This window comes from Delphinus delphis, chromosome 12, assembly GCF_949987515.2.
Source record: "Delphinus delphis chromosome 12, mDelDel1.2, whole genome shotgun sequence".
NCBI classification, from domain to species: Eukaryota; Metazoa; Chordata; class Mammalia; order Artiodactyla; family Delphinidae; genus Delphinus; species Delphinus delphis.
The window spans coordinates 6,510,577-6,537,402 of record NC_082694.2 but is presented as its reverse complement, the minus strand read 5'-3'; the positions used below and the strand labels follow the sequence as shown (position 1 = coordinate 6,537,402).

At 47.5% G+C, this 26,826-nt stretch overlaps 1 protein-coding gene across 25 annotated transcripts in view; it reads left to right on the top strand.

Moving 5' to 3' along the window:
- Nucleotides 1–26,826, top strand: part of MAP4K4 (mitogen-activated protein kinase kinase kinase kinase 4) — a 171,125-nt gene that overhangs the window by 110,632 nt on the left and 33,667 nt on the right. For all 25 annotated transcript variants that reach the window (XR_009521496.1, XM_060027250.1, XM_060027236.1 and 22 more), the window contains 9 exons: nucleotides 1,796–1,921; nucleotides 3,177–3,287; nucleotides 7,002–7,092; nucleotides 7,518–7,648; nucleotides 10,038–10,092; nucleotides 11,518–11,596; nucleotides 14,964–15,139; nucleotides 16,384–16,456; nucleotides 17,951–18,161. Coding sequence is in view for 24 of the 25 variants with exons in the window: in XM_060027250.1 (XP_059883233.1) it covers nucleotides 1,796–1,921; nucleotides 3,177–3,287; nucleotides 7,002–7,092; nucleotides 7,518–7,648; nucleotides 10,038–10,092; nucleotides 11,518–11,596; nucleotides 14,964–15,139; nucleotides 16,384–16,456; nucleotides 17,951–18,161 (1,053 nt within the window). In the remaining variant the exon portion in view is untranslated. The remainder of the gene's footprint in view (nucleotides 1–1,795; nucleotides 1,922–3,176; nucleotides 3,288–7,001; nucleotides 7,093–7,517; nucleotides 7,649–10,037; nucleotides 10,093–11,517; nucleotides 11,597–14,963; nucleotides 15,140–16,383; nucleotides 16,457–17,950; nucleotides 18,162–26,826) is intronic.

Genomic DNA, 26,826 nt, shown 5'->3' with positions numbered 1-26,826 from the left:
GGTGTGATTGTGTAATACTAGCCAGGCTAAGCCCTGGTTTTGTTTAGAATTAAGCTACTTAATTATCCTAGTTGTTCAGCCTCTTACTGTTCATTGCGGCTTTAACCATGGCCATTGAAATTCATATGCATTTGGTGTGATTTACATATATATCGGTTTTGAATGAGAATTATTACACAGACTAGTGTCTAGACTGTGCTTGGCCATGTGACTCTGCTTCATATTTCTGTCATCGTCTGCCAAAGTCCCATGACAATCACGCCTGTCATCTGTATGCTGCAGTAGTCTCATACTTACGTATCTGGACCGAGCTGGAAGCCATCGCCATGAGAATCACCGGTGTTGGATGATTACGTGTTTTCGTGGGTATTGGGTTTATTAATCAGTAATGACGAACTGAAAGTTGTTTTTAAAAAGACATTTTCTTTTTTCATTTGGTCTCACTGTTAATATCTAATTAATGATGTTGCCGTAAGAGCAGTGTTTGCAAACCAAACTTACTTTAGGTCTGTGAGGCCTTATGAAAGGTTCTTGGAGATGCTAGGCTGCAACAGTAGGTTTTGTGTGTGTGCGTGTGTGCGCGCACACGTGTGCATATACACGTACCTGTGTGGCTCAGAATCCCTGAGCCTTCCCTGGAGAGGGAAGGATATCAGCTAAAGTGGAAGGAGTGTGTCAGTGTAGAAAAGTCAGGAGGTTTTAGGGAACCACTCATCATTTCCTGTTGAAAATACATGAAATAAAGGGAATTCTAGAGATCTGGTTATGAGGCTTTGCTCAAAGATCTTCTTTATCTTCCCTCAAACACCCCTTCTCTAACCAAGGCAGGTTTTCCCTATTCCTGCACATTCTCTCTTTTTTCTCACTTTAATTCTGCTTTCCTCTCATTCTCGTGCTACCTGTAAACCTTTCTTCGGATGACTCTTTGCAGGTGGTTTGGCGTTACCCTCTCCCCGTGTCCGTGTGTGCAGCAGGGCACAGGATGCCCCCGATGATGCGGTTTTCCCCGGGGCGGGGTGGGGAGGGGTTGGTGTGGGAGAAGGCGGAGACCTCAACATTCACAAGAGCAACTTATTTTTATTTTCCGGACCTTTGTCACCACCTGTCCCCTTCATTCTCCCTCTAATCTTCTCATACAGACTCTTCATTTCTTCCTCTGCTTGTCTTATTTTAGTAAAGCAAGAGGCGGGGGGATGAGCCCAGTCTAGGGACAACCTGCCGCCACTGAGTGGTGTTTATGTTTCTGGGCTCCTGGACTGGCCCGAGTCTCTTGGGGGCGCTGTCCATCCAGGACCACAGGGTCCCTGAGCTTGGCCGCTGCCCCCGACCCAGGGTGATGGTGCTGTGTGATGCTCTCAGAGCTGAACCTTAAGTGCGTCGGACGACTTATACTCACAAATGTTCTCTAGAAAAGAAGCAGCCCTTGCTAGTCATTTGAAGTAGTATCAGCCAGTTTTCTTTTTCCTCCCATTTTTACAGATGAGCCAGTTGAGGCCCAGAGAAGTGGAGTGAATTGCCTGGGGTTACGTGGCCCGTGGAAGAGCCAGGCCACGCGTGCCCTCTGCCCCTGCTGCTTCCTGTTTCATCTTTACCTTTTGTGCTTGTATTTCTTCTTGCAGAGCTTGTAATCACATTTCAAAGGATGCGTCGCCGCAAGTCCCCGATTACTGGCACAAGAGTAAAGTGTCTCTCCCTTGCTGGAGGGGCTGGGAACGTCTGATTGCCTGCATGTGGAGAAAGTAAAATCCTGCATGTCATTCAAAAGCTGCACATTTTATTTTTATTTTTTTTTAAGGATGAAGAGGAGGAAATCAAGCTGGAGATAAATATGCTGAAGAAATATTCTCATCATAGAAATATTGCAACGTATTACGGTGCTTTCATTAAAAAGAGCCCCCCAGGACACGATGACCAACTCTGGGTAGGCGGACATTTCCTGAGCATTCTGGGGGGTTTCCTCTTTGTATTTAAAAGGGCATTAAGAACCTTCCAGGGGGGGAGGGGAGAGAAAAGCAAAGAAAAAGGGGTAACATCTGGTATCTTCCCTGGCCTTCTCAGTGGAAGGTGTCCTGAATGTTTATTTTGGTGTTGATTTCACATCGCAGGAAAAAGAGTTAACTTGTGTTTTGGGAATAAAATGGCACATTAAAAAAAAAAAAAGTAACAAAATAGCAAGGAAATTAGCTTGAAAATGAAAGCAATGTGATAAAAACTTGATGGAAATTAATTAGTGTGGAATCTCAACTAAATGCAGCTTTCTTTACTATGTTGGAATGAGGGACAAATTGCAAGAAAACAAACTTAGTTCAGTAATTTATTAAGAACAGTGGACTCCAGGGAAATTTGTAGATATTCCGCCGTATCTCTTATTGAATACATTTCTATTCAAGATGATGGCACCGAGATAGTGTCAGATCTGTGGTTATCACGTTATGCCAAAGGTACTGGGCTTATAGGGCAGGAAGATAGATGAATACTCTTCTAATTTTTAAAAAAGCCATTAGAGACTGTTTGCAAAGTTAGGATAGTAAAAGGGAAACAGTTACCTTTATTTCCATTGCCCGTATCCAAACACAGTTAAATTTTTAGAATAGTTCAACTCAATTTATTTTCTAAGTACTTTGGAAATATACTTGTGTTCGTATTGTGGAAACATTTAGGTATTGTAAATAGTGTCTTTTAAAAAATGATGTGCTACTTAAAAATAGTGTTTCTCTTTTTAAAGAGAAAATTTTTAAACTGTACTAAACGCAGTTGATATAAAATAGTTTGAGAATCACGATGTGTGGAAAATAGAACAGTTTAGACACTGGCAAGTTGGAAAGCCTGTTAAGGGGTATTTAGATCAGATTTCTGATGAGTGGGCGTTGATTAGGAGCAAGCGGTCCACTTACATCTGTGCTCAGGAGAGAAGGGGGGCTTCAGGGCCTCTGCACGGACTGCGCCGTGGAACATGCAGACGCCGATCTCCTGGACCGGATGTCCGTGCCGAATAGATGGGGTGTGATGAGATATGCTCTCGGGAGTTCGGTGCCTCCACAATGGTCGTGCGCCCAGACCTTTAGGAAAGGAGGGGGGTTAGACTGCCCCCCGGCCTACCCGGTGTGTGCTGACATCTGTGATGCTCTGGCCACTGGGGGGACGTGTTGGCCGCAGCGTGTCTTGTCTCTCTCCAGCTTGTTATGGAGTTCTGCGGGGCCGGGTCCATCACAGACCTCGTGAAGAACACCAAGGGCAACACGCTCAAGGAGGACTGGATAGCCTACATCTCCAGGGAGATCCTGAGGGTAAGTGGGCACAGCTGAGGCAGCCAGGCGTGGGCTTGTGTTTCCATTTCCACTTGCCCGGCCCCGAGGGTTTCTGCGCATTGCTGCGACCTGTACAGGTTATTCTTTTCGTGACAGCCAAGGCTTTGATAGTTTAAGCCACATCATGGTTTTGAGTCTGGCAAGTATCCAAAGAAACTAGACTTACAATAGCATTTTTTTTTTTTTTTTTTTTTTTTTGGTATTTCTCTGAATTCATCCTGCAGTTATGAAGAAGAAAATCAGAGTGGAGAGGAGGAGAAATAATCCCTCACTCTTGTGTTTATGGGAATCGTGTGTCTAAGCTTATAAAGCAATATTAATGGTGCTAAATGCTGGCTTTCAAAATCATCTTGTGGACTTCGGCATTAACTGTTAGAATCTGTGACAGTATTTATGAGGAGCAGTTCTAATGTTTAATGTTATTTACAGCCAACTGGAAAGCTGGTTTATGTCAAAGCAAGTTCTTGGCTACCGTTTTAGCGGCTTCTAAACGATCCCTTTCAGTAGTAGAGCTGTCCTGACAGCACAGGCAGGGTGTTCGAAAATCTCGTATTGGAAAACGGCATGTGAGTTGCCGGTGGGCCTCTTGCCTCTGGTCAACCGGCACAGGTTTTCTCTCTACTTTACCCCTCAATTACACACTTAAGTTACTTGGTTGGATTTCATTTACCGACCACATTTTAAAAATGAAGAGTATGGAGTTGACCTGGAATCTAATTCTTACGTTTCTGTCACTAATAAAAAAAAATGTTACTTTATTTTTTATTTATAGATAAATTTACTCCACTTTTTACGTTTAAGTTTCATAGAGGACTGCAGGTTTTAAAAAATGCTGTCTAGAATACAGAGGTAGTCTGAATTTCTTTTTATTTAGAAAGTTTACAAAGCCCTTGACAATAGACAATTCCCCTAGGAAAACCAGTTGTAGAGGGTGAGATGGGAGACCCCGTCTTCTTATCATCACATACAAGTTTCATTATAAAAATATCAAGATCCTTTTATGGTTATTATAGGAGACTTAACATGGGAAGCTAAGCCTCCTGCCCTGTACTGCTGTGAGGGAGTTCAGTGAGTGGGCAGGTGTATTTATTATCTTGATAACGAAAACTCAGGGTGGGCAGGAGAGAGCAGTGGCTAAGAACGTGGGCCTCAAGTGAGGTAGACTTGGGTTCGAGTCCTGTGGGCAGGAGAGAGCAGTGGCTAAGAGCATGGGCCTCAAGTGAGGTAGACTTGGGTCCGAGTCCTGCCTCTGTTGCTTACCTTTTGCACATCCCCTGCCACGTTACTCAACTTCTCAGACTTACTTTCTTCATATGTAAAATCTAGGTCCCAGTCCTATGAAGGAAGTACCATTATTATGAGAAGTAAATGAGTTTCAGTGTCAGGAATCAGTTAATATAACACGTGGGTAGGTAACTAAGTGTATGCAGCCGTTTTTCCACCATTGAACTCAAGACAGCAGTTTTTGAAAGAAGCCCAGGTTGCTTGAGGCCCCAGATCAACCTGAACATAGTAGCTCAATGAACATCTTTTCAAGATGCAGCAGATGTTTTCCGCCCCCGTGGGCACCTGAGACGAGAGTTTCCTTCACGTCACTTCATCTAGGATGGGAATTTTTCCTACGACGAACGTCTAAATGGACTAACCTCAAACAGAAGCTTCTGAAAGAGTCAGTATCATGTACTCATGTGTGTTCGTAACGGGTCACGGGAGTCAGTGTTGGGAAAGAGAGAGCAGAGTGGTGAGAAGGCCGCTCGTGGGGAAGGAAAGCAGGGCGTCCCAGAGGCACGCCGGGGGCTGATTTCTGTGGTGACAGACGTCCTCGTTCCTTGGTGGACGGTAGAGTCAGTTGCTGTGGAGTGAAGATCTCAGCAGGTTGAGAGTTGTGGGCACGCGGGTCTCAGACGGCAGTAGAAAAGCTCTCCTGGGCCCACCGAGAGCCTCGAGACACGAAGCCGCGTGTTCCTTCCGGCCCGTTTCCATGGTCACCATCCACACGGCAGCCTCGCGTTTTCATAGAAACCAGCATAGATCATCCTGAGTGTGGGCAGTTACAGCCTCTCCCAACCGGCACCGAAGATGGCCTTTGACTGCTGCTTCATTCTGTGAATGCGACGGACTTACAGGACCGTGTTTCCGAGTTGTGGACCTTGATTCATTTGCTCTTGGACAGACGCTGACTGTGTACTGGACTTGCCACCTCTGCCGAAGTGGAAGGACTGTAGCTCACCATGGCGGGGGCGGTGGAACACGCCCTCCCTCCCAGGCCCTTCATTCAGGAAGACTGTGTCCGCTGCGCAGATCCTCGCGGCTCGGGCTCCTGCGCTGTACGAGCTGGCAGACACGCCAGCAGCGGGCCCTCCCAGAGGCAGTAACCGCAGCCCTAGGACAGGGATTGCTCGACAGGAACCAGAGTGCAGGCAGGCCACGTTCGTCTGAGAAGACGTGGCTGCTTAACGTCTGCTGCTAAGATAATTCTGGAGAAGTGTGAGAAGGGGGGCTTGTGAACATTAAGAGAATAAAAAATGAACTGAAGTAATAAAAGTAGGAATTACGAAAGAGGGAAGCTCTAGTTTTTCATCTCTTCTTCCGCTGTTCAAAGGTACACCGGGCTGAAAGGAGGGAGTTTCTTCCTAACGATACCATGAAGATGCCTTTTAGTGCTTTCCCCCTACTTGGTGCTTTGTGGTGTAACACTGCACATCCCGAGTGCTGGAGAAACACACAGAGCCATGGCATAAGCTCTCTTCTGTTTCACAGGCAGACTGGTAAATGATTTTAGAAACCCCCATGTTAGAAAAATGAATGTTCTAGGGCAGCTGTTACATTTAATTCATAGCCTACAAGGTAACGATGACAATAAAACCCCACAAAGAAGTTAAACAGGACAAATCAAAGGAGTCGTTACTTCTCATCTGCGCTTTTTGAATTGAGACGTTGGGGAGTTAATAGGCTGCTTGTAGCTTACGGAGGCAGGCTGTCGATTTGGCTTCTCTAGCTAAAGTCAGGACAAGTAAATGAGTTGTGAGAATGATGCCTTTTGGGCTTTCTGACCATATTTGGATGAAAACTGTATTTTTGTTCTCCCACCACCTCTCATCGGAGGCCTTCTCTGGGCTTCGTTCCAGATGCGAGGTCATCAGAAAGTGCTGTGTGCCCAGTAGGATTTATTTCCTTGGGAAAGAAAGATACTTGAACATAAAGCTCTTTTGATGGCAGAGTTGTTTTGCACGTGGGGTGGAGGTCGGGTCGATCAGTAGTTAGCAGTTTGTCGCTCTTTGGTGGGAAAACCAGGCTGGATTCAAGGGCCAGACCTTAAAGCCCACTCCCGCCCTTTGCTTTTCCCCTGGGTGCGTGTAGTTCAGATCTGCCCCCAGGGTCGGCCATTGTAAGATAGGCGTGCAGCGTGGGAAAGGAGCCACCCTGCACACAAATAGCGCAAATGACAGCAGAGACACTGCGGATGGTCCTGCTGGGGAGCAGCTAGAAGGTGGTAACCCTGACCCATTGGGATCGTGGGTGCCTCTCTCTGTGTGGTGTCATGGGTGATGTCTTGCTGGAAATGCACTGAGGTTGAATCTTATGTTCCCAGAAACTTCTGGCCTGTGTGCACACTTCATTATAAAGGGTGTGTTCTGGGCTAGTCCCTTGTAGCGACAGAGAACTAAATCCAGACCTGACTTTCCTGCTCAGGGACTGGCGCATCTCCACATCCATCACGTGATTCACCGGGACATCAAGGGCCAGAATGTATTGCTGACCGAGAACGCAGAGGTGAAGCTTGGTATGTGATGGGCGTGCCACGTGATCTAATACCCTGCCCCAGTGCAGTTAGCTGAAAACGTTACACCGTTTCTCCTTCTGTCTTATTTAAGGCTTGGGAGCTGGGCTTACTGCTTAGTCTCGCTCCTGACTCCCTTCCCCCGTGCTCCTGGCTCATCCGGAAGTCCCTCTGGCGGTCGCTGTTGGGGTGCTCAGGGAGGTGGCGGGTCCAGCGTCCCAGGAGCTCCCAGGCTGGTCGAGCGTCTGCCGTCTTGGTGGCTTGGCCCTGGGGAGGGTGCCCCTTATCCCTGTTGGTGGGAGGTTGCAGTCTGTGCAGCGTTTCTGTGTGGTTTACTCTGAAGGCCTCTGGTCCTCCCATTCTTCACCTTGCCGTCGACTGGTTTGTTAATTGTGTTCTCCTTCCCCTCCTTCCTCTTCCTGCCACAGTGGATTTTGGTGTGAGTGCTCAGCTGGACAGGACCGTGGGGAGGAGAAACACCTTCATAGGCACCCCGTACTGGATGGCTCCCGAGGTCATCGCCTGTGACGAGAACCCCGACGCCACCTATGATTACAGGGTGAGGCGCCGGCCCTGCCTTCCTGCGGGTGGGGCTCCGCCTCCAGTCCCCCTTCCTGCTGCTTCACTGAGGACCACATGGACCCCTGCTGCAGGGGCACCTCTGCTGGGACAGTATCTTGAGGCTGTTTTTTTTTAGTCCATTCTGCATCCCCCCTGTTCTGTTACTAAGTACGATGCTGCTTTCAAGGTGGGGTGGGGCTGTGTGTCACTCCGTTGTCGGTAGAAATTTTTTTGTCCTGAGTAAATTCAGTGCTTCTGCCCTGTTTGCCGTTCTTTTTAACTTGAAGGATATATTATAATCAGATATTTATTATTTTAAAAATACTGGCAATATATAGCAATAGCTTCGTCTGTGTGAAATTTTAGAGTGTTGTTAAAGAGCTTTGCAGCTTTGCTTTGGTCACAAATATATGTAAACTATTAGAGTGACCTCTAGGGACTTGTATCGATAATGCACTTTTTGATCCTGATGTAAAACCCATATTTGATCATCAGACTCGGGTTGAATATGTTTGTAAAAACTACTTAAAAATTCTGTCGCCTTAAGTAAATGAGTCAGAGTGGTTGATGTACGTGTTAATGATACTCACAATTGAGTTCCTATCTTACAGCACGCCAGTGTATTTAGTATTTATTACAAATACCCAACTACTGGAACTCAATGTGAGCCTGTGGTGGAGAGGAATATTTATTTTATGTTTTTATATGCTGAAATATTTTCAAATAGATTATAGACTTTAGAAGTTTTCACTCTTTGTTATGTCATTATGTATCTCTAAAATTTGAAAACCTTTCTAATGCATCCAAAATATTATCATACCTAAGTAAATTAAAAGTGATTCCTTAATGCAGAGTCCATAATTAGACCCAGCTCGTCTACACCTGGTTTGTCCAGACCAGTATTCAGTATAGGACAAGACGTTGTATTTGGTTGGTTGGTGGTTGAGTATCTTTCAGTGAAGACTATCACACCCTCTCCCCCAGCTCCCGCTTTCTGCATGACACTGCCTTGCTGAAGAGGCAGTGTTCCGCCCTTTAGATGTATCTTACCATTTCTGAATTTTAACTTTCCAGTCTTTGTCATGTCAGTTACCTTGTTTTCTGTGGACTGGAGAGGCTCCATTAGTATCGAGAAAAGCCTTCCGGGATCCCCTGAGAGGAGATGGGCGTCGTTTGTCTGCGTCACCCTAGGGAGCGTCAACACCTGGTGGTCCCACCACGGATGCTGCCCATATTAGTTTCTGGTTAAGGTGGTGAATTGCTCTTTGGACCTGAGGGTGTAGAAAACTCCGTAAAAACAAGGGAGCAGTTCATGGGCCTCTTTATTCTTGTGATAAAACACATGTGCTTGAGTCTCCATAGCAGAGTTATAGGTTATTCAGGAAAACCCTGCAACGGAGCAACTTCAAGTAAATTTCTCTATTAGGATAGTGTCTAAACAAAAGAAGGCTAATGATGAAAAAACATCTGTTATCTGCTTTTAGAAAATCTTGTTTGGATTTTAAGAAATTAGCTGATAAAACCTCATCTGTCATCCAGTGTATATTGAATGCCTACCACATGGTAGTCACAACTCTGGGGATACAAAGGTGAATAACGGACAAACATACCTGTCCCCATGGAATTTGTATTTGAGTAGGGGAGAAAGCTAAAATTCAAATTTTAGGGAATTCCCTGGTGGTCCAGTGGTTAGGACGCCACGCTTCCACTGCAGGGCGTACGGGTTTGATCCCTGGTGGGGGAACTAAGATCCTTCAAGCCGCATGGCGTAGCCTAAAAAAAAAGGAGTATAATTCAAATTTTAAAGTTAATATTTTGGGGAATCAGAAGGGAAAGACTGCATGCACTTAACTTATCTCACACCCCTAAGTTTAAAGGAAGAGTAGAGAGACGTGGCAGCCTGATTCCGTTTAGTGAGCGAGGGTGGATTTTATTAATTCTTCTGAGGACCTTTCATAAAGAGTATTTTCTAGCCTTTAAACGTTTAACAGCATAGTTAAGTTCGAGATATTGTCATAAAACATAAGAGTAAACATCTGTCTAGGCTGGGAGTCTAAATCATCAAATGCTTGGAAAGAAATGAAGAAATGATGAACTGCAGAGCCCACAGTGGGCGGGTAGGGAGAAGATGTAACGGGGAACCAACTTTGTTCAATCATAGATACGAGCGGTTCTAATTAACAATCAGTGTTGTCTTTATTGCATCTTTCATTCATTCTTTTGGAAGGTGTTCCTCCAGATGTGTTTGTGCTTTTAATTTCCTGGCAAACTTCCTTTTGGTTCGTACCCCACAGAATGCAAGTGCGTCATTTGTGTGAACGATCAGTAGTGGTGAGTTGGGGGCCTCACAGCAAGGACAGTGTCCTAACTTCCCGCTTTGTTTGCAGAGTGACCTGTGGTCCTGCGGCATCACAGCCATTGAGATGGCAGAAGGCGCTCCCCGTAAGTAGCTTGCGTTCCTTTTCAGCCCAGTTCTGTGTAACTTAAACCTAGTCTCAAGGCTTCAAAGAGAGTGGCTGCATGGATGAAACTGTTCCTGATGGGGCGTTCAGATGAAGGAATCATAAATACAGTGGAGTTTTCGATGTGAAAGGAATTCTAGGCATGCATTAGTCCTTTTGAAGATCTCCCTGAGGTCCGTGGGCTATGTTATCTTTTATTTAAGTTGTAATCAGACGTGTGACCTGAAATTATTCTGATGTCAGATAATACACAGTAATTTTTCTTTTTACAGTTTGAACTTAATATTCCGTGAAACTGGTCCTACCACAGGAAATTTCAGTATTTCTTACATTTTAACTTTACAAATAGAGGCACAGCCTTTTATCTGTGGAATAACTTTTTCCAGTATTATCTGTGTGAAGTTTTGCTTCTGCTTTGGATTAAATCAATGACAACTTCATGAAATTGATTTTTAATCAGGAACAGGGTAGAGTTTCAGAGAGCAAAGGGGAAAACAGCATTTTCTGCCAGTCCCCCTTTAAAAAAAAGTGTATACAAAGAATGTATAACTTCCTGATACATAGTCGCTGCTGAATAAATATTTGTTGAATGAATGATAAAAGGCTGCCCACAGCTAAGGATTAGTTTGCACTGCAGAAGCGGCCGTCCGTCTTGATCACCACGTGCTCCCTTAACCGAGACGGGGAAGGACTGCCTGGCCCTTTGTCTCGGTTCTCTTTCACGGCAGGAACAGTAGTACCCTCCTTTTCTTTGGCCCCCATTTCCCAGCTGCCTTGTAAGAGTCTCGTGAAGGTGAATAAACACTCGGAAATACCTGATGTGACATACTCGTGTGTACACATGCACCTAACACGCCTTTGTTGGGCAAGTGATCGGAGAACAGGCAGTCATTGCACAGAATTAAACAGTCCCACCTGGCCCCCGTTTTTGCTCTTCCGTAGGCACACTCGCTCTAACAACCAGCAGCGAGCGTTCCTGAAGGGCTTAACGCATCTGTGTTCCAGGTGTTGTGTGAAGGCCTTTACGACCGAGTCTAATTTAATCCTCACAACAACCCTGGGAAAATAAAGTTATCTCATTGTCATCTGATAGATGGTGTAGCAACTTAAGCTGTTAACTCCTTTAGGACGTTGAATCAATATTTAGCTTTGATTTATGAAAACTTTCCAATGTCTGTTTGAAATTGTATGTTCTTCTCGTTGCGCTTTCCCTCCTCGTATTTTGCTGTGTTTAAGTGGGGTATTCAGGGTACGCCCTCAGCTGTATAACTAGATGTGCAGACTGCCTGACGTAAAGCATGCCGCTCAGACCATGGGCAGATCAGACGACGGGCAGAGCGCGTGCCCCTGGAGATCAAGAATGAGTAACCTGAGTACGTACTGACACGCCCTCTCCTCTCCCCAGCTCTCTGTGACATGCATCCCATGAGAGCACTGTTTCTCATCCCCAGAAACCCTCCTCCCCGGCTGAAGTCCAAAAAATGGTAAGCTGTGTGTGCTTTGTTGTTGCTGTTTTTTTCCTTTTTAAAAAAAAAAAAATCGTTCCTTTTTCTAGTTTGACTTCAAGGCAAAATTCTGGCCATTCTGAGTCCAAAAGAACACAAGAGCCAGTGCCCCAGAACACCAGTTAAAAAGTGTTGTATCGCTTTATTTTTTAATGTTTCTTTTCCTTGATCAGTTGTGCTTGAATGATACAGTAGTGACAAGCCACCCTGTGAAACAAGAACACGTTAAAGAAAAAGGTTCCATTTTAATACTTAAACATACCTCTCAGTGTAATATGTTTCTAAGCATCTTTACATTAAGAAGCAAAGCTGTGTTGACTTGTAGTTCCTCAGTTGAAGTAATATCTTAAAATTCATGGAGTGGTTTACTGTAGTTATTGCAGAACTTTGAAGTCAGATGGGCCCCTGTCGTCCCAGCAGCCTGCGTTGGAGGAGGGGTCCTCTCCCTGGGCCACCCCCTTCCTTCTCCCTCCTTGCGCATCTGCTAAACAGAATTGATGCCAGGGAGGGAGACGGTGACGACCTCCGTGCAGGAAAGCGTTAAGTGCAGCTGTGTGGGGTGAAGCTGGTTTGGTGTAGTTTTAAAATCTCGGAGGGAAAGGGCAGTGCTTTGTGTTCTCACTTGAGCATTCTGCCCACTTGTTTCCTCCCAAGGGTTCCTTTGAGTCCTTTCCTGTCGATTCCCGTCTGCACTCGGGCTCTCATGCACTCGGGCCCTCCCTCCCTCCCTCCCTCCTTTGCCGTTCCTGTTTCCTGGGCTCTGCTGTTTGTCTTACCTACTGTGGGTTTTTTTTTCCTTTCTGAAACTGTTCTCATGAGTTTTCCAGGTGGTGTTGTCTCTTCTTAGGTTCTTGATTCTGATTCTGAAATAGGCCAGAGATCTCCATTTCAGGCTCCTTCTCTCCCGGCCTCGGTCTTCCGGCTGTCAGGGCGTCGTGAGGCCTCTCTCCCATCGTGGGTGTGGACATGCACATGTACCGCCGCTCGTTTCTTTCCTGCTTCTCCCTGCCCTCCCCATGCTTTCCCCACCTTTGTCTGCTGGCGGGGTTTCCTCCTTTATCCCGTCTTTCACCACATTCAGCTCTGGGGAACCTAGGCCGTCTTGTTCCACTTAACCAGTTCTTGGCGAGGTTCTTTAAGGCGGGACGGGTGCAACGATTTAGCCCCGGTTGGTCTCCTGTGTTACAACATGATAACCAGGGGCGTCCATGGGTGGCCAGTAGATGTCACCAGGGAGTAAGCTGCGGGGCTGGGTGCCACTTCGTCCGGCGCCTGCTGAACTGAAGGACGCTCACTTTCCCCTTTCTTTTTCTCTGTCAGGTTTTATTAAAGCGAGTTGCTGCTTCACCTTCGGGGTATTTCACAGTTTGTCAGTCGGCCCCCGCTCTGCCCATGACTTGCGGGTTTGCATTAACCACTGTGTGTGTATAGTGCAGTGAGCTGAAGAGACGGATGTAGCTGACAGTAGATCCTGCCTGTGCTCTCCCGCCAAACTTCCTCTACCTGAGCTGGGTTGGATGCATTCTCGGCGGTTCATGTCACTGCCTCATTTCACCCAGGTGTTCTAAGGGGGAGAGGGTTACAGACAGGAAGTCCTTCTTCCTTTACGGTCGCTGTCTTCCTGTCCACCAGATGTAAATTTCCACGACTGTTTTTGGAGAAGCGGCCTTTAAAAGACGATTAGTGAACTCTCTTTCAGCAGAACCTGGTCATCGACTTTCAAGAATACATTGCAGATCATCGATTCTCAGATGTTAATCTGTACACGGCACATGAGAATCCCTTTGGAATTTTTTCACTTAGGGCTCCAACCTCAAAGTTTCTAGTTTCTTAAGTTTGAGGAGTGACCCAGGCATTTGTATTTTTAATAAACTCCCAAAATGATCTTTGTGGGCAGTGGGGTTTGGGAATCTGTGTGCTAAGAGCATTCCATCCCTGCTGTGTCGAATCCTCTGCATTCTGCCTTAACCATAGACTAAAGTCACAACTTGAGGGCCCTTCTCTGAGCTGACCTGGCCTCTCTCTTTTACCCTTTTCCACTTTCCATACTAGTGGCAGAAAACAACCCACTGTTCCCTGTAGTACTCCTCTGCCTTGTTCCTGTGCTTTCTGTTCCTCTGGAACAGTGGCTTTTCTCTCCCATCTTTGGAATGGCAGAGATCCTCCTTTTTCTTGATGTCTGACCCACTCCACTGTCGACAGGCAGTGGTCCTTCTCTCGTCCTCGCAGTTTGAGTATACATCCGCTATTGTGTGTACATACGTTATTTCCTATGTGTATCTCTTACAGAGCCTAGCATAAACAAACGTACATCGTTGACACATAAATATTTGTTGAATTGAACAAAAATAGTAAGTTTGAGTAGAAACAGAAGACAATACAAATGATTCTTAAAAGCAGTGAAATAACTGGAAAGGACTGAACTAATTCTTTCTCAACCACATTTTTAAAGACTGAATAACTCATTCATTCAACAAAAATTTATTACATACCTATTGTAGTCTACATGCTCAGAGTTGGGCATTGCTGACAAATGGAGAAGTTAGGAACCAGGCCTGGCCTGTACCGTTTTAAACCAGAAGGAGAGAGAGATACATAAACGTGACGTGTGCAGTGTGTTACCTGCAGACAAGCCCAGAGGAAAGGCTCCTGACCTGGGGAGGGCGGGGTGCAGTGTTGCCGGGAAAGGCTTACCGGCGGGAGGGTGTCTGAGCTGAGTCTCGAAGGACAGGGTGGGTAAGAGTGCGTCAGCCGAGGCTAGGGAGGGGGTCACTGTGAGCCAGAAATGGAGAAACAGGCAAAAATAAAGTGGCTGGTGGGGTAAACGTTAACTGCAGGGTCATTGCCCCCCACCCCCCTCAGCACTATTATTTCTGCCTCTGAACGTTAAGCGTAGAGAACTGATACGTAAACCAGCCTGAAACTGATGGCAACGTCGCAGTGACAGGATCAAGCCCCGAGTCACTTACTCGGCTCCCTTTCTTACTCTGTGTCTGTCCTTGTCTTAGAGGATCCCGCCGTCTCTCCTCTGCCATCTTTACGTTAGCAAAGACCTCCCTTTACTCCCTGGCCTCCACTACCCCGTGACGACACGGTCAGAAAGCAGCAGTAACTCCAGCTGCCTCCGAGGCCCCCCGTGTGTGGCGCGACTCCTAAACCGTGTTGAAGTGACGCTCCAGGCCCCGTGGTCCCAGCTTTGTTCCTTGTTTTATCCCTGTGCCTTTGCAGCATTGTTCACAGTGAATTCTGGAGCCCTGCTCTGTTTGCAAGCTTGTAAGTTACTGGTAGTTTGGAGCTTTGCTCTTTGTGGTAGAAATTTGATGATCTTTTTTACTTCCTCTTCTAGGTCAAAGAAATTTTTTAGTTTTATAGAAGGGTGCCTGGTGAAGAATTACATGCAGCGGCCCTCCACAGAGCAGCTTCTGAAACATCCTTTTATCAGGGACCAGCCGAATGAAAGGCAGGTTAGGATCCAGCTTAAGGACCATATAGACCGGACCAGGAAGAAGAGAGGAGAGAAAGGTATTAAACCTGTTTTTATTTTCATCTTAAAAAACAGTTGTTTAGGTTTTTGCCAACCAAAGTAGGTTATTATTCCTTTCCCACCCGCGTTCGTGTCCACCTGGCCAGAGCTCGAGTGGTCTGTCTCTGCTCTGCGCCCGGGGACGGGCCGAGGGGGCAGCTTGGCTCCGGCACAGGGGACCGGCGCTGTGCAGCGCATTGCCAGGCTGACACTGGGTAGTGGGCACTGTGGCCAGTCAGCACTCGATGCCGTCCTGCTCCTCGGGGGCACGTCTTCGTGGCTGTGCTTTTTAACTTCATCGTGGACCTTGTGTTCTGTCTGCGTCAGGCGGGGCTCCGAGCGTCGGCGGGGAACATCACCGTCCATGTGCTGTCCCGTTCCTCTCCTGCTCGGGAGCCCCAGGGTTTCCTGCACTTCATGGGGGTGGTGTGGTGAGGCCCGGGCCCCGTCGGCCTGACTGCTTTTCTCTCTTCACTGCACAACATGAACATTCGCTTTGCTGATTACGTAAGGTTCCATTTGGTCCCCAGTGTCTGGGTTTCCTATCCTGACATGTTCTGCGTCCACCTGCCTGGATTCAACGGTGCCTCCTGCCCAGCAGCGCGCAGGCCAGGCTTCACCACCGTCTTCTCTAGACCTTCTTCTCTGGGGCCCCTGGCTCCCATTGACCTTCCTGTTCTGTGAATTCTTAACAGGAACTTTACAGAACGACGCTGGATAACAGGCAACCCGTTGCTGAATTTTTTTTTTTGACACTCCAAGTTCAGGGCCAAAGAAGAAACTAACAAAGAGCAAGTTCAGGGCCATCCCCGAGTGCTGAAAGTCACCAGACACATTCCTTATTGCCTTGGTTTGGGCAGTTCATCTCTTTCTTTCGAGTTTTGGCATCAGAGTGGACTTTGTGAATTTGCTGATGCTCCGGGACCACTTTTCTTAGGTGTCAAGGGCTCTGGGGCCCCTCTCACAGCCCTGTCCCCGCATAGCCGTGCATCCCACAGGGGACTATCTGGAATACAAGAGAATCTGCTCTTCTGTGGGAAGTACGGCCGGCCCAGGGCACGAGCACCGTTCACGGTGGGAATTGGTGTCACGCCCCTCCTACCCCCACGTTTTCCACACACTTTACTATTTTCTCAAAGAATATACGGTTTTCATTGGCGGTGATGCCCTCGGAGACGCTCACCTGTACACGCGGTGTCACGCTTCGTGAACTGACTCGTTTATCTTGTCCTTTTCTTTACAGATGAGACCGAGTACGAGTACAGCGGGAGTGAGGAGGAGGAGGAGGAAGCGCCGGAGCAGGAGGGGGAGCCCAGGTAGAGGCGGGGCGCCCGCGACCCTGCTCCTCGGGGGTGCCGGGGCTGCGGGAGATGCCCGGGCAGCGGGAAGGAGTCGGCAGTTACTCTGAAAGTGCCTTGGTATCTTGCATTCTTCTGTTCTTGCAAAGACTCCTATAAACATTCTCGGCCTCTGGAGCCCCTGACCCCGTGGTTCTTTACCGAGACTGCATTGCTTCCTGTTCCCCCGGTCAATTGGAAACACGCAGGTTGTGTCTGGTCCTGGGGAAGGGGAGCTCGCCACTGGCATTACTTGCTCCAGCAGGTGTGGATGGAAGACGTCTTGTAGCGTATGAAGCAGGCCTGCACACACACAGTTTCCTGCTCGTGGGCTAGCAGGGCCCCCTTTGAAAACACTGGAGTCTCTCCCAAGACTGGTTGGTTGGTTGGTTGGTTGGTTGGTTTTGTTCTTCCCGCCGGTGTGGTCGTCGGCATTTCATTGCCTCTATTGGGAGTGATATTCTGTCCTGATCCACTTCATAGTCGTTTTGGTCATCTCTGGCTCCCCAAGGTACAGTGAAGCAGAAGCTTGAAGATGTGGTAGCATGAACCTCACAGCGACTCATTAATCAGGGAAGAGAGGATTTAAAGTCTTTGATAATGGTCTTGCCTGCCTGGTGTTCAAGCTGCAGCTACACGTAGCTGACCAGCTAGACAAAAGGAGGGTAGGGACGGTGGTTCGAGAGACCTGTGGGGACCTGTGTGCAGAGAATGGGAGTTTGAAGAGAGCATACCAAGAGAGAAGAGAATTTATTGAAAAAACTCCATAGTTCCATAAAAGATTTGAATCCATCAGAGACTAAGATTTTTAGAGTAATTTGAACTGATTGCAGGAGCAATATAATTGTGTTGGGTTAGGGACGCGATATAACGAAAGAAGCAGTTTAGGAAGATTGATTTGCCATTTGTTCTGGGAGTTTTGAAAGCGGAGAAGTGACTCTCAGCCGGGGGACCACCTAGGAGTGACGCTAATTTTTCTGTGTGGTGGCTCATCCTTGGGACCCACCTGGGCTCAGCCGCCGGCCTTGCAAGTAGAGAGAGTGGGAGGGGAGAGCTGACAAGGCATGCTGGGCCGCGTGGAGAAGGCGAGGGGACGGCCAGTGCTGGAGATTGCTCTGGTATTACCGCCCGGGCAATCCCGGGACGTGATGCTGCTGTTTCTGGTGGGAAGCAGGGCGGTCACAGAGGGTCTAATGACGTGTGGCAGGAGGTGGTTTCAGCTCTTCATCGCAATTTGAGTTGATGGGAGAGTCCCACGTGGAGATGTCCTGTCAAACGTCCAGGACAGAGTTTTAAGATATTTATGAGACGGTGAAAGAAGGGGTGAAAGAAGGGGTGATGCTACTGAGTCGAAGGCTCGTTACCCCCGTGGGTTTGTTAGTTTGTTGGGTCCTGGGCTGGGAGGAGCTCGGGAGAGGCGGGGCATCGGCGTGGAGTGGCCCGCGCCCCTTAGAGCCCTGCTTCCTCCTGCAGCTCCATCGTCAACGTGCCTGGCGAGTCCACGCTGCGCCGGGACTTCCTGAGGCTGCAGCAGGAGAACAAGGAGCGCTCCGAGGCCCTGAGGCGGCAGCAGCTCCTGCAGGAGCAGCAGCTCAGGGAGCAGGAGGAATACAAGAGGCAGCTGCTGGCGGAGAGACAGAAGCGGATCGAGCAGCAGAAGGAGCAGCGGCGACGGCTGGAAGAGGTGGGGGCGCGCGGGCCAGAGCCGGGGTCCCGGTCTTTGTTCACAGGCGTGGCCAGATGCCCAAAGGACCATTCTCCGTGGCCTCGTGAGGCAGGTCGTGCCTCTCCCCGGCCTGGCCAGTGAGGTCCCCTCTGAAGGGAAGGTGTGCTCGCGCACCGGCGGGACCTTGCGCTCCCGGAGGCCCGAGACCTGTTTTCCCCTCTTTTGTAAACGTCAGGGACCTGCCCCCAGTTACTCATCCTATTTGTGTGGGACGCAGGGCCCAGAGGTGGCGTCGCCCCGGCTCCGTGGAGGCCATGTACGCTACAGTCCGAGTTGGCCAGCTCGGCCTTGACCTCATTTCCATCCCACCCTTGGCCTCTGGGTCCCACGTGGGGTGTGCATATTTTTCTGAAAACATACGTACACAGGAAAAACACTTTTCTACAAATTCCTTAACTTTAGGTACGTTAAAGAGTAAGGGTTGAAGAAGAGAATTATATTGGGCATGATACAAATGCTATTCTGTAATCTAGCCATAGTGCTGGCATTAGTTACTTGTTGGGGCGGGGGACACATTTTGTACCACCTGCTTGTTGTTTTTGTTTGTTTTTGGCTGCGTTGGGTCTTCGTGGCTGTGAGGGCTTTCTCTAGTTGCGGCGAGCGGGGGTTGCTCTTTGTTGCGGTGCGCGGGCTTCTCATCGCGGTGGCTTCTCTTGTCGCAGAGCACGGGCTCTAGGCACGTGGGCTCAGTAGTTGTGGCTCACGGGCTCTAGAGCGCAGGCTCAGTAGTTGTGGCAGCACGGGCTTAGTTGCTCCACAGCACGTGGCATCTTCCTGGACCAGGGCTTGAACCTGTGTCCCCTGCATTGGCAGGCGGATTCTTAACCACTGCGCCACCAGGGAAGTCCCCCACCTGCTCGTTTAATTCATTAATACTATCAACGTTGGTAATATGGTTACCCACAGCTTTTCCATTTTTAATTCACGAAGACATTATTTCCCTACATTTCACCTGGGGATCAAGAGTCTTTTTTCATTTCCTGGTTGCCTTTTACTATATATATCACAGCTTCAGATTTCCCATTCATAGTAGTTTGTTTCCGTTTAATTCATACATCTTATTGTTTCACCTTTGTCCTTCATGCCAGAAAAAGAACCCCAAACAACAGTAAAGCCATGTGTTGATACTATACAGTGGAGTTTAAGTTAAACGACGACACATGCTTTTTCCCACGTTACTTAAGGGTACATTTTGTGGGGAGAATCTTTGCTTCGTTTTGTGTTTATGGTCTGAATTCTGAAACTTCACAGTCTGCCCTGGTTTAGAAAACCAGTGTGTGTCTAACTAAGGAGACTGGAAGTATTCGGCCAGCGCTTTGGAAGAAAGCACAGGGCACAACCTTGCTCTGTGGGAGGGGCAGCATTGCTATTTATGTAACTTTTTGCAGTTTGTTTGCAAACTCTCTTCTAATATTTTAAGACTCAGTGCTCTTTGCACATAACAGAAACCTTGAGTGGTTCCGAGGTTTTTCAGGCTGTACGTGGACCGTGTGTGCTCAGTACACAAGAGTGCTTGAGCTTTGAGGCTGTGGCTGTTTCCAGTGGCCTCTTTATGCAGTGTCCTCCACTGTCCTTCCTAACCCTGGGCTGTACTTCAGCTCAGTGATGCGGGGGAGTTCGGTGGTGCATACCTTGAAGGATCAAGGACTGGGTCAGCTGGAGCCCCTTTCTAACACAGGCCCTGGAAACTGCTTTCAGGCCTAGTGACAGCGAGATAGGTGTCCGTCATCCAGGCCCTGGACATGATAGGGAGTGAGGATTACGGGGTTAGGCCAGCGATGGCTCAAGGAAAGGAGAGGTTTTAAAGCGATTTGTTCCGTCAGCTAAATAGAGGCTAGAGAATGGGGGCTGTCAGCTAAGTGAGAACGTGGCAGTTTACTGGCTTCAGTTAGCCCTGTAATTTCAGCTTCTCAGTGAAAGTTCAAACGCGCAGTCACCTCTTTAAACCTCTTAATCAGGGCAGATGGAGCAGGGTCCTGGAACGGTGGCGTTTGCAGGAACAGAATCCACTGATGTGGGTTCTTGGTGATCCAGCGCCTTTTTGTCAGCCTGGTAATTAAGGTCCCAGGAAGTGGTTTGGGAATATTTGCGCCATAAATGATTTGTAGCCCTTTACTGGCGTTAAAGGTATGAGGAATAGGGATTCCTTTTGTTATTATTAACAAAGTAGATAAAGATGGTCATCTTCACTCAAAAGATAAATGATGCTTAAAACTGAAAGGTGATCACTTTCTATCAGCGACTGGCAAAAAAATGGTCCCAAAGTTGAGGCTGTACGGAAACAGTGGAGATGTTCCTTTCTCTGAAAGAGCCATCAGATCCGGGGTATGGGGGCTAAGGGCTTCTCCGCAGCCCCTACTGTCTCAGAACCTCGCCGCAGGTAGGGGGAGCGGTCTGCCCCTCGTCTGTAAGAAGTCCATGTGGTACATACATCCTCCGCTCTTGCTTGGTGCCCGTCGAGAGTTGCTGCTGCCGGGATCTATCTGCTTTGCTTCTCTTGCTTTCTCTTCCTTGGCTCCTGTGTGAACTGGAGATCTTGGAAGTCCTCGTAGATATTTTCAAGTCTGTCTGCCAGTTTTGCTGAAAATGATGTTTCTGAGTTTTCTTGTTGCTTTTGGATGGTCCCAGGAGGAGAGTGGGAGCGTGCTGAGCTCACGCGGCTGAGTTCACACTGGTGGCTTCGTCCCCTCCTCTCCTGCCCCTGACACTTGTCCTCCTCTTCTGGGTGCTCAGTGTTTTCTCAGCTTACTCGAAGTTTGTTACCCAGATTCATTGCCCCGTGTGATAATGATCTCCCTCTATCGGAAAGTTTTAATATTACTCTATTACCTTTTATAGGTAGATGCATCATCACATCTTTGGATCACTTTGGTAGAGCTTTGCCTCTAGCTAATTTTTTTTTCCCCACCCTGGCCAGCTTTTTCTCCCAGTCTTTTCTTATTTCTGTTCTTGTTTTTTTTTTTTGAGCAGAAGTGAAGATTATTTCATCATACTGTCATTTTATCCTAATGGTTTTGTGCTCTTTCTTTTCATTGACTCTTGCCTTGGTACCTGCTACCGACTCCTCCCATTCCTGTGACATCCACACATGGATCACATCTGCTCATTCCTCGTCTAAGTTTAAGAGAAATATTATACAAGACGTCCTGGAGAAAACCCCATTAGTGATCTAAGTTAAGGTGACTTTGTTAGCTGCTGTACTTTGGATATGCTTTTGAACCTGTTACATATTGAAATCACTTATGTCCTAATTCATAATTTTTCAGTTTTGACCTCGTGGAGACTGTCAGATTATTAGTAAAAGCAAGATACATTTGTCTGTGGTTTGGTGTGCTACTTGATTCAAAAAAAAGAAAACATTTCTTAGGGAAGATTTGTTTTTAGCAAACCTATGATACTATTATAACAACAGCACATTAAAAAAACTGCATAATCTTTTTATTAGAGATAAGAGACAAAAACTTTTCATTTGAGGTTAGAACTTATCCTTTTCTTAAAAACAAAAGACGAAAAAAGGGAGAACTGCAATTCCCTGTGTGTTCCCCATCTCACCCGTTTGTGAAGATGACTCTGGGTTCTGCAGACTTGGAACCCGGCCAGGGACTTCACTTAGAGGGCCGAGTCCCCTTTTCTGCTGCTTGCGTCTCCCTTTCTGTTCTTGAACTGCTGGTAGGATGTTCAGCCTCCCCACTGTCGGAATTTTTCTGCAGGTATTTAAAACAATAATCCCGTCTCTTTACGATCTGCCCGAGTTTTCAGCCCCGGAGATGCCGTAGTCCCTGTGCTCTGGGTCTCAGCTTCCTGCAGAGAGGGGCGTGCGTGTGGGTGTGCGACCAGCACCTCCTCCCTCTGCTTTTCTTCCACCAAGAGGACACATGCTTACATTCGTCTCTCTTGTTTCTGCAGATCCCATAGTGACCCCAGTTTTAGAGAGGTGGGTGAAAGTGGAAGAAATTAAATACAAAGTAAAGCAAGAGAAAAAATTTTGTCTGACACCCCAGGCTTTGCACTTTAGACGTGCACCAAGCTCAGCTCAACACAGCGGAGGTGTGGGTGGTCGTGTGTGCGCGCGCGCGCGCGCGCGTGCAGGTCAGGATGGCGGGGCAGGGCGGGGCAGCGCAGCCCTGAAGGCGATGCTGCTCCTGCCCTGGGCTAATGGCGTGGAGCTGTCCCGACTTCCCAGCCTACCCTCCTTGCTTGTGAGGAGCCTGTTTGTGTTGGCCGTGGACAAATGTCGGGCGTTTTACGTGGGTGGGCTTAATGGAGGCCCTGGGGGCTGCTGCGGAGGCTGAACACGAACCTTCAGGCTCAGTCAGGGGAAGTCAGCGCCTCTGTAGGGGGAGCCGTGTTTGAGCCCTGACCCGGAAGGCCTGACTTGCTTCCTTTTTTCTTTGCCGCACGTGGCTGTCTTTTGGTCTCCGCACTTGCAGGAGAGCTTTCACCTGTAAAATGAGCCCATCTGGCCCAGCGGAGGTGCGATGCCTTTTTTTTAAAAAAAGAGCGATGACTTTTAAGAAAAAAAAAGAGAGAGAGAGAGAGAAAAGAACATTTGCATGAAGTGGGGTTCGTCTTGAAGCTAAATTGTAACACTAGGAAAGCCTGGAGCGTTCTAAGAAAAAACGGAGCGAGCCGTGGCAGGCACCTGTGGTTGTCTCTTGGCTGTGAGATCTCAGAGGGACAGTGCCGGGGACCCGCTTCCCCCCAGCGTGTCCTCACCCCTCTGCCCACACAGAGGCCCCTGCTGGGCGCCTCACTCGTGTCTGACGGCGAGTGTGTGTGAGCACAGGGTGCGCCTTCCACCCTCAGCTCCAGCCGTGCTGTGCACGGGGGCCTTGCTTTTGCCAGAGGGCCACTGTCCCGCCTCTCAGAAGTCCTCAGCTCTTAAATGTTCTTTTGGCATCCCAGTCTAGTGGTTTTTTCCTAGTTAAATTTTGTAAGCGTTATTCTAATTCAGCAAATGTTATTTGTTGCCTAAAGATGGGGAAGAGTTGTCTTTGGGGAGAAGCAAAGTAGTTTAGTAGTTTATCTACTAAAGTTCATCAGAACTTGCACTTAACAAACTCAGGGGTTGCTGGTACACGTGCAGCCACATGACCTCCAAAGCTCTTGGAAATAGTCGAACCTGAAGAATAGATTGGTTCATTAAAGTTTAGTTTCTGTTAAAGCCCGTAAGTCCGGTGGAGTGTCTGTAAATGGACCCCACTATTATCAGCATGACCTATTTAGAAAAGTTCGAATTGTGAGATGAAAGCATTGCTTTTAAATACCAATCTAGAAAGAGAACTTAAATGTAATTAAAGCATAGTTGGAAAAGTACATATTTACTCAGGCATGCTTGGAAAAACTGAAGTAATAAGGAAATCGCTGTAATTGGAGCGATTTGGAAATCACTTTACAGCATCATGCCGTTTTTCAGTTTGTTTGGTTTTGTTTTTAAAGAAAGAATGGTTTAAAAAAATAAGAATGACAGTTTGAAAATGCCTCGAAGGACTTACATTTGCTGCTCTTAAAGGGGTTAACCTGAGCAGGCATGTTCGTTAGCGTCTCCTGGGTTTTGTTGCTTGAAATCACAGGCGGGAGGTTAATCTAGTGTGGATTGATGTTGCTTAGCTGATGGCTGGTGATATATATGTTTCATTTTTGTCCATTTTCTTTTGAAGTTCTGTTGCAAGAGGCCAGCTTTTCACATCAGTAATCTATTCAGGTATTTACTAAGGGCTTTCTTTAATCTTTAATTACCCCCGAACACACACACATACACACACGCCCCAGTTAAGGGCCTGTTCTGACTGTAGTGGTTTGTATGGTTGGAGTTTACATTTCTGCTCTTGGTCCAGTTTACAGCTTCAAATATGACAGCATAATGTGGAAGAGGACTCGGTAACTACATCGTTCTTGGCCTTGGCCATCAGTCTCCCGACCAGGGCTTGCTGAGTGGGCGAGTCCAGGGAAATTTACCACATTCCACGTGGTCTTGTGGGTTTTTTATAAGTGTGTGGCTTACCTTACCTATAAGACTTGGAGGAGAGGGGCTGCGTCTGATTCACCTTCGTGTACCCATGCGCTTCACGACTATTTCTCAAATGGGTGAAGCAGCATTTGTGTCCTCGTTGTGTCTCTGGAAAGAAAGGACTTGTTCTGTGCACTTACAGCCGTTCTTGGGCTTGAGGTCTCTGATTTGAGTTCCGGAGCCGCCGTAAAGGGCTGGTAGAGCATCCTGAGGCCCAAGGCGTGTGTTGTGTAAAGTGTGAGGCTCTATCCGGATTAACGGTGACTATTCAAGCCCGCTGTGCAGCTTACTAGGTGATCCTGAAAAGACGGCTTTAGGATTTGGTTGGGCCTGGAGATATGGATGGATTCTTTAGGCTTATTCTAGATGCTAAATGTTAGAAAATCACGGCATCCTGGATGTTTACAGGGAGCGGGGTGGGGATGAGCGAAACACGCTCCCTACTTTTAAGGAGCTTATGGTCTTTGTTCGTGTGTTGATGGTGGTAACCAAGAGTATGAGACTTCCACAGGGCCAAAGAAGAGGACGCAGAAAAATCTTTAACTGAAAGATTCCAAGACACACAGCAAAAGGAGCGTGAAGGAAATAGAGACAATGTAGGGAACAGAGAAAATATCTCACACACATACATGTACACATGCCGAGAAATCTTAATATCCTTACAGAGAGAAGATATAAAAATCGTGAAACAAGACTATTCAGAAAAAAGTTTTTTAAAATTTTTAATAAATGCAAACTCCCAGAAAGTGGGGAGAGAAGATAAGTTTAGGGGGACTAGAAAAGAAGAAAAACAGAATCAGTCCAGGTGGTTTGACTCCCATTTAACAAATGGTCCAGGAAGTGAACACCAGAGGGAGAACATGCAGCAGGAATTCAAGACAAGTTTCCAGAACTAAGAAATAATTTCTGAATTGAAAGCCTTACTGAGTACCCAGCCCAGCGAATGAGAAAAGCCGCCGTTCAGAGGCACATACGTCATCTTGAAAGCTTAGAAACTCAAGGATGAAAAGAGGATGGTAAAAGCTGCCGTCAGGGGAGCACATAGAGGGGTGTGGGTGTGGCTGCTACTAAGTGTCAAGGATCCACATGGGCAACATCAGAAAGTAGGAGGTGACACACCAGTGCTTTTGCGACTCTGAAGGGAAGTTGGTGCCCCCGGCCAGAAGTATATGCACAGCATGGGAGCAGAGCTTTTGTGACCTACAGAGTCTCCCAGGTCCTCTACTTGTCTTCACGCTTCCTCAGGAAACTACTAGAGGATGTGTTCCAGCAAATAAGAGAGAAGTTGACAGGGGATCCTGTACAGGAGAGGGTCCAGAAGTGTTCCTAGGAAGCAGGTGGGCAGAAGGATGGGGATGCCTGGAGAGCAGCCTGTTTAGATTGGCGCAGGAGAAGAGAAAGGGCTGTGAGAGGGTTCATCTCTAGAAGAAAGAAAGAATACCTGACCCATTTGACCATGTGGAAAGGAGTCTTACGGTGTAGACTTTACAGATGATGCTATGATGGGCCCATGAAAAAACAGGCAAACAAACAAGAATAAGGCAATTTTTTTACTATTTATGTATGTATGTATTTTGGACAGAATAACATAGATTTATTTACTCTTTTAAATATAAATTTTATTCTTTTAAATTTTTAAAAACTGGCCTCAGATTTTTATTCTCCAGGTAGTCACTAGTTAACAACAATCAAAACGGCACCATGGCATTTTAGATATAAGTGATCATGGGGCGGCAACATAGCAAATGTTAATAAATAAAAGAAAGGGTGTTAACAAAGATGTATATCTTATGGCTTGAGGATGGTTAAAGTCTAGTACTTTGATTAAAAATTTTTAAACACAAGTGAAAATGGAAAAGGCTACCTGTAAGGGCATTTGAAATTGAAAGTTAAAAATTCTTAGTAGCATTTAGTTAGATGAAGTCAAGGTCTCCCACCGGCCTGGGAGCCCTGCCCTCAGTGTAGTTGGAAATAACCCCCCGAAATGGATTCTGCACGTTTCACCACGTTGGGGCTTCCTGCCTGGTGTGAGAACGAGTGCTTTCGCTGAGGCGCCAGAGGATGTGCACAGGGCCCCGTCACTCCCCGGGACTCCGGGTGACCACAGCTCAGGGGTGCGAGGCAGGGGGTGAGCTGAGAAGGCTCCTGGGCGTGGGCTGGACCAAGGTCAGCCCTGCGCTCGGTGGGCCGAGGCAGCTGGAGTTGCTGGTGAGGGGCCAGCGTGTGGGAAGCCAGCTCCCGCGCTGCTTCACTCCCTCCCTCCGCTCTTCCTTTGCGATCTCCCGTTGTCTTCTCTGGAGACAGAAATTTGAACCTCGAGGCTGGTGTGAGGTGGACACTTGGCCGCATCTGGACTTAATGGCTGTGTGGCGGCCAGAGTGCAGCCCTGCTTCCAGGGCAGCGTGGCAGCTTCCAGGACTCTCACTGCAGTTTTTCTCCTTGTCTGGCTCTTTCTGGAAGAGTCCTTGCTGATAACAGCCAAGGCGTCAACTCTGCTTGTTTGAACTAAAGAATTCTTCAAGATTCTGTAAATAACAGGAGAGGAGAAAGCAAGTGAAGCCACGGCTTTTCTTTTTGTTTTGTGATCCCAGGGGGCTAAGTGGCACCTTTCCT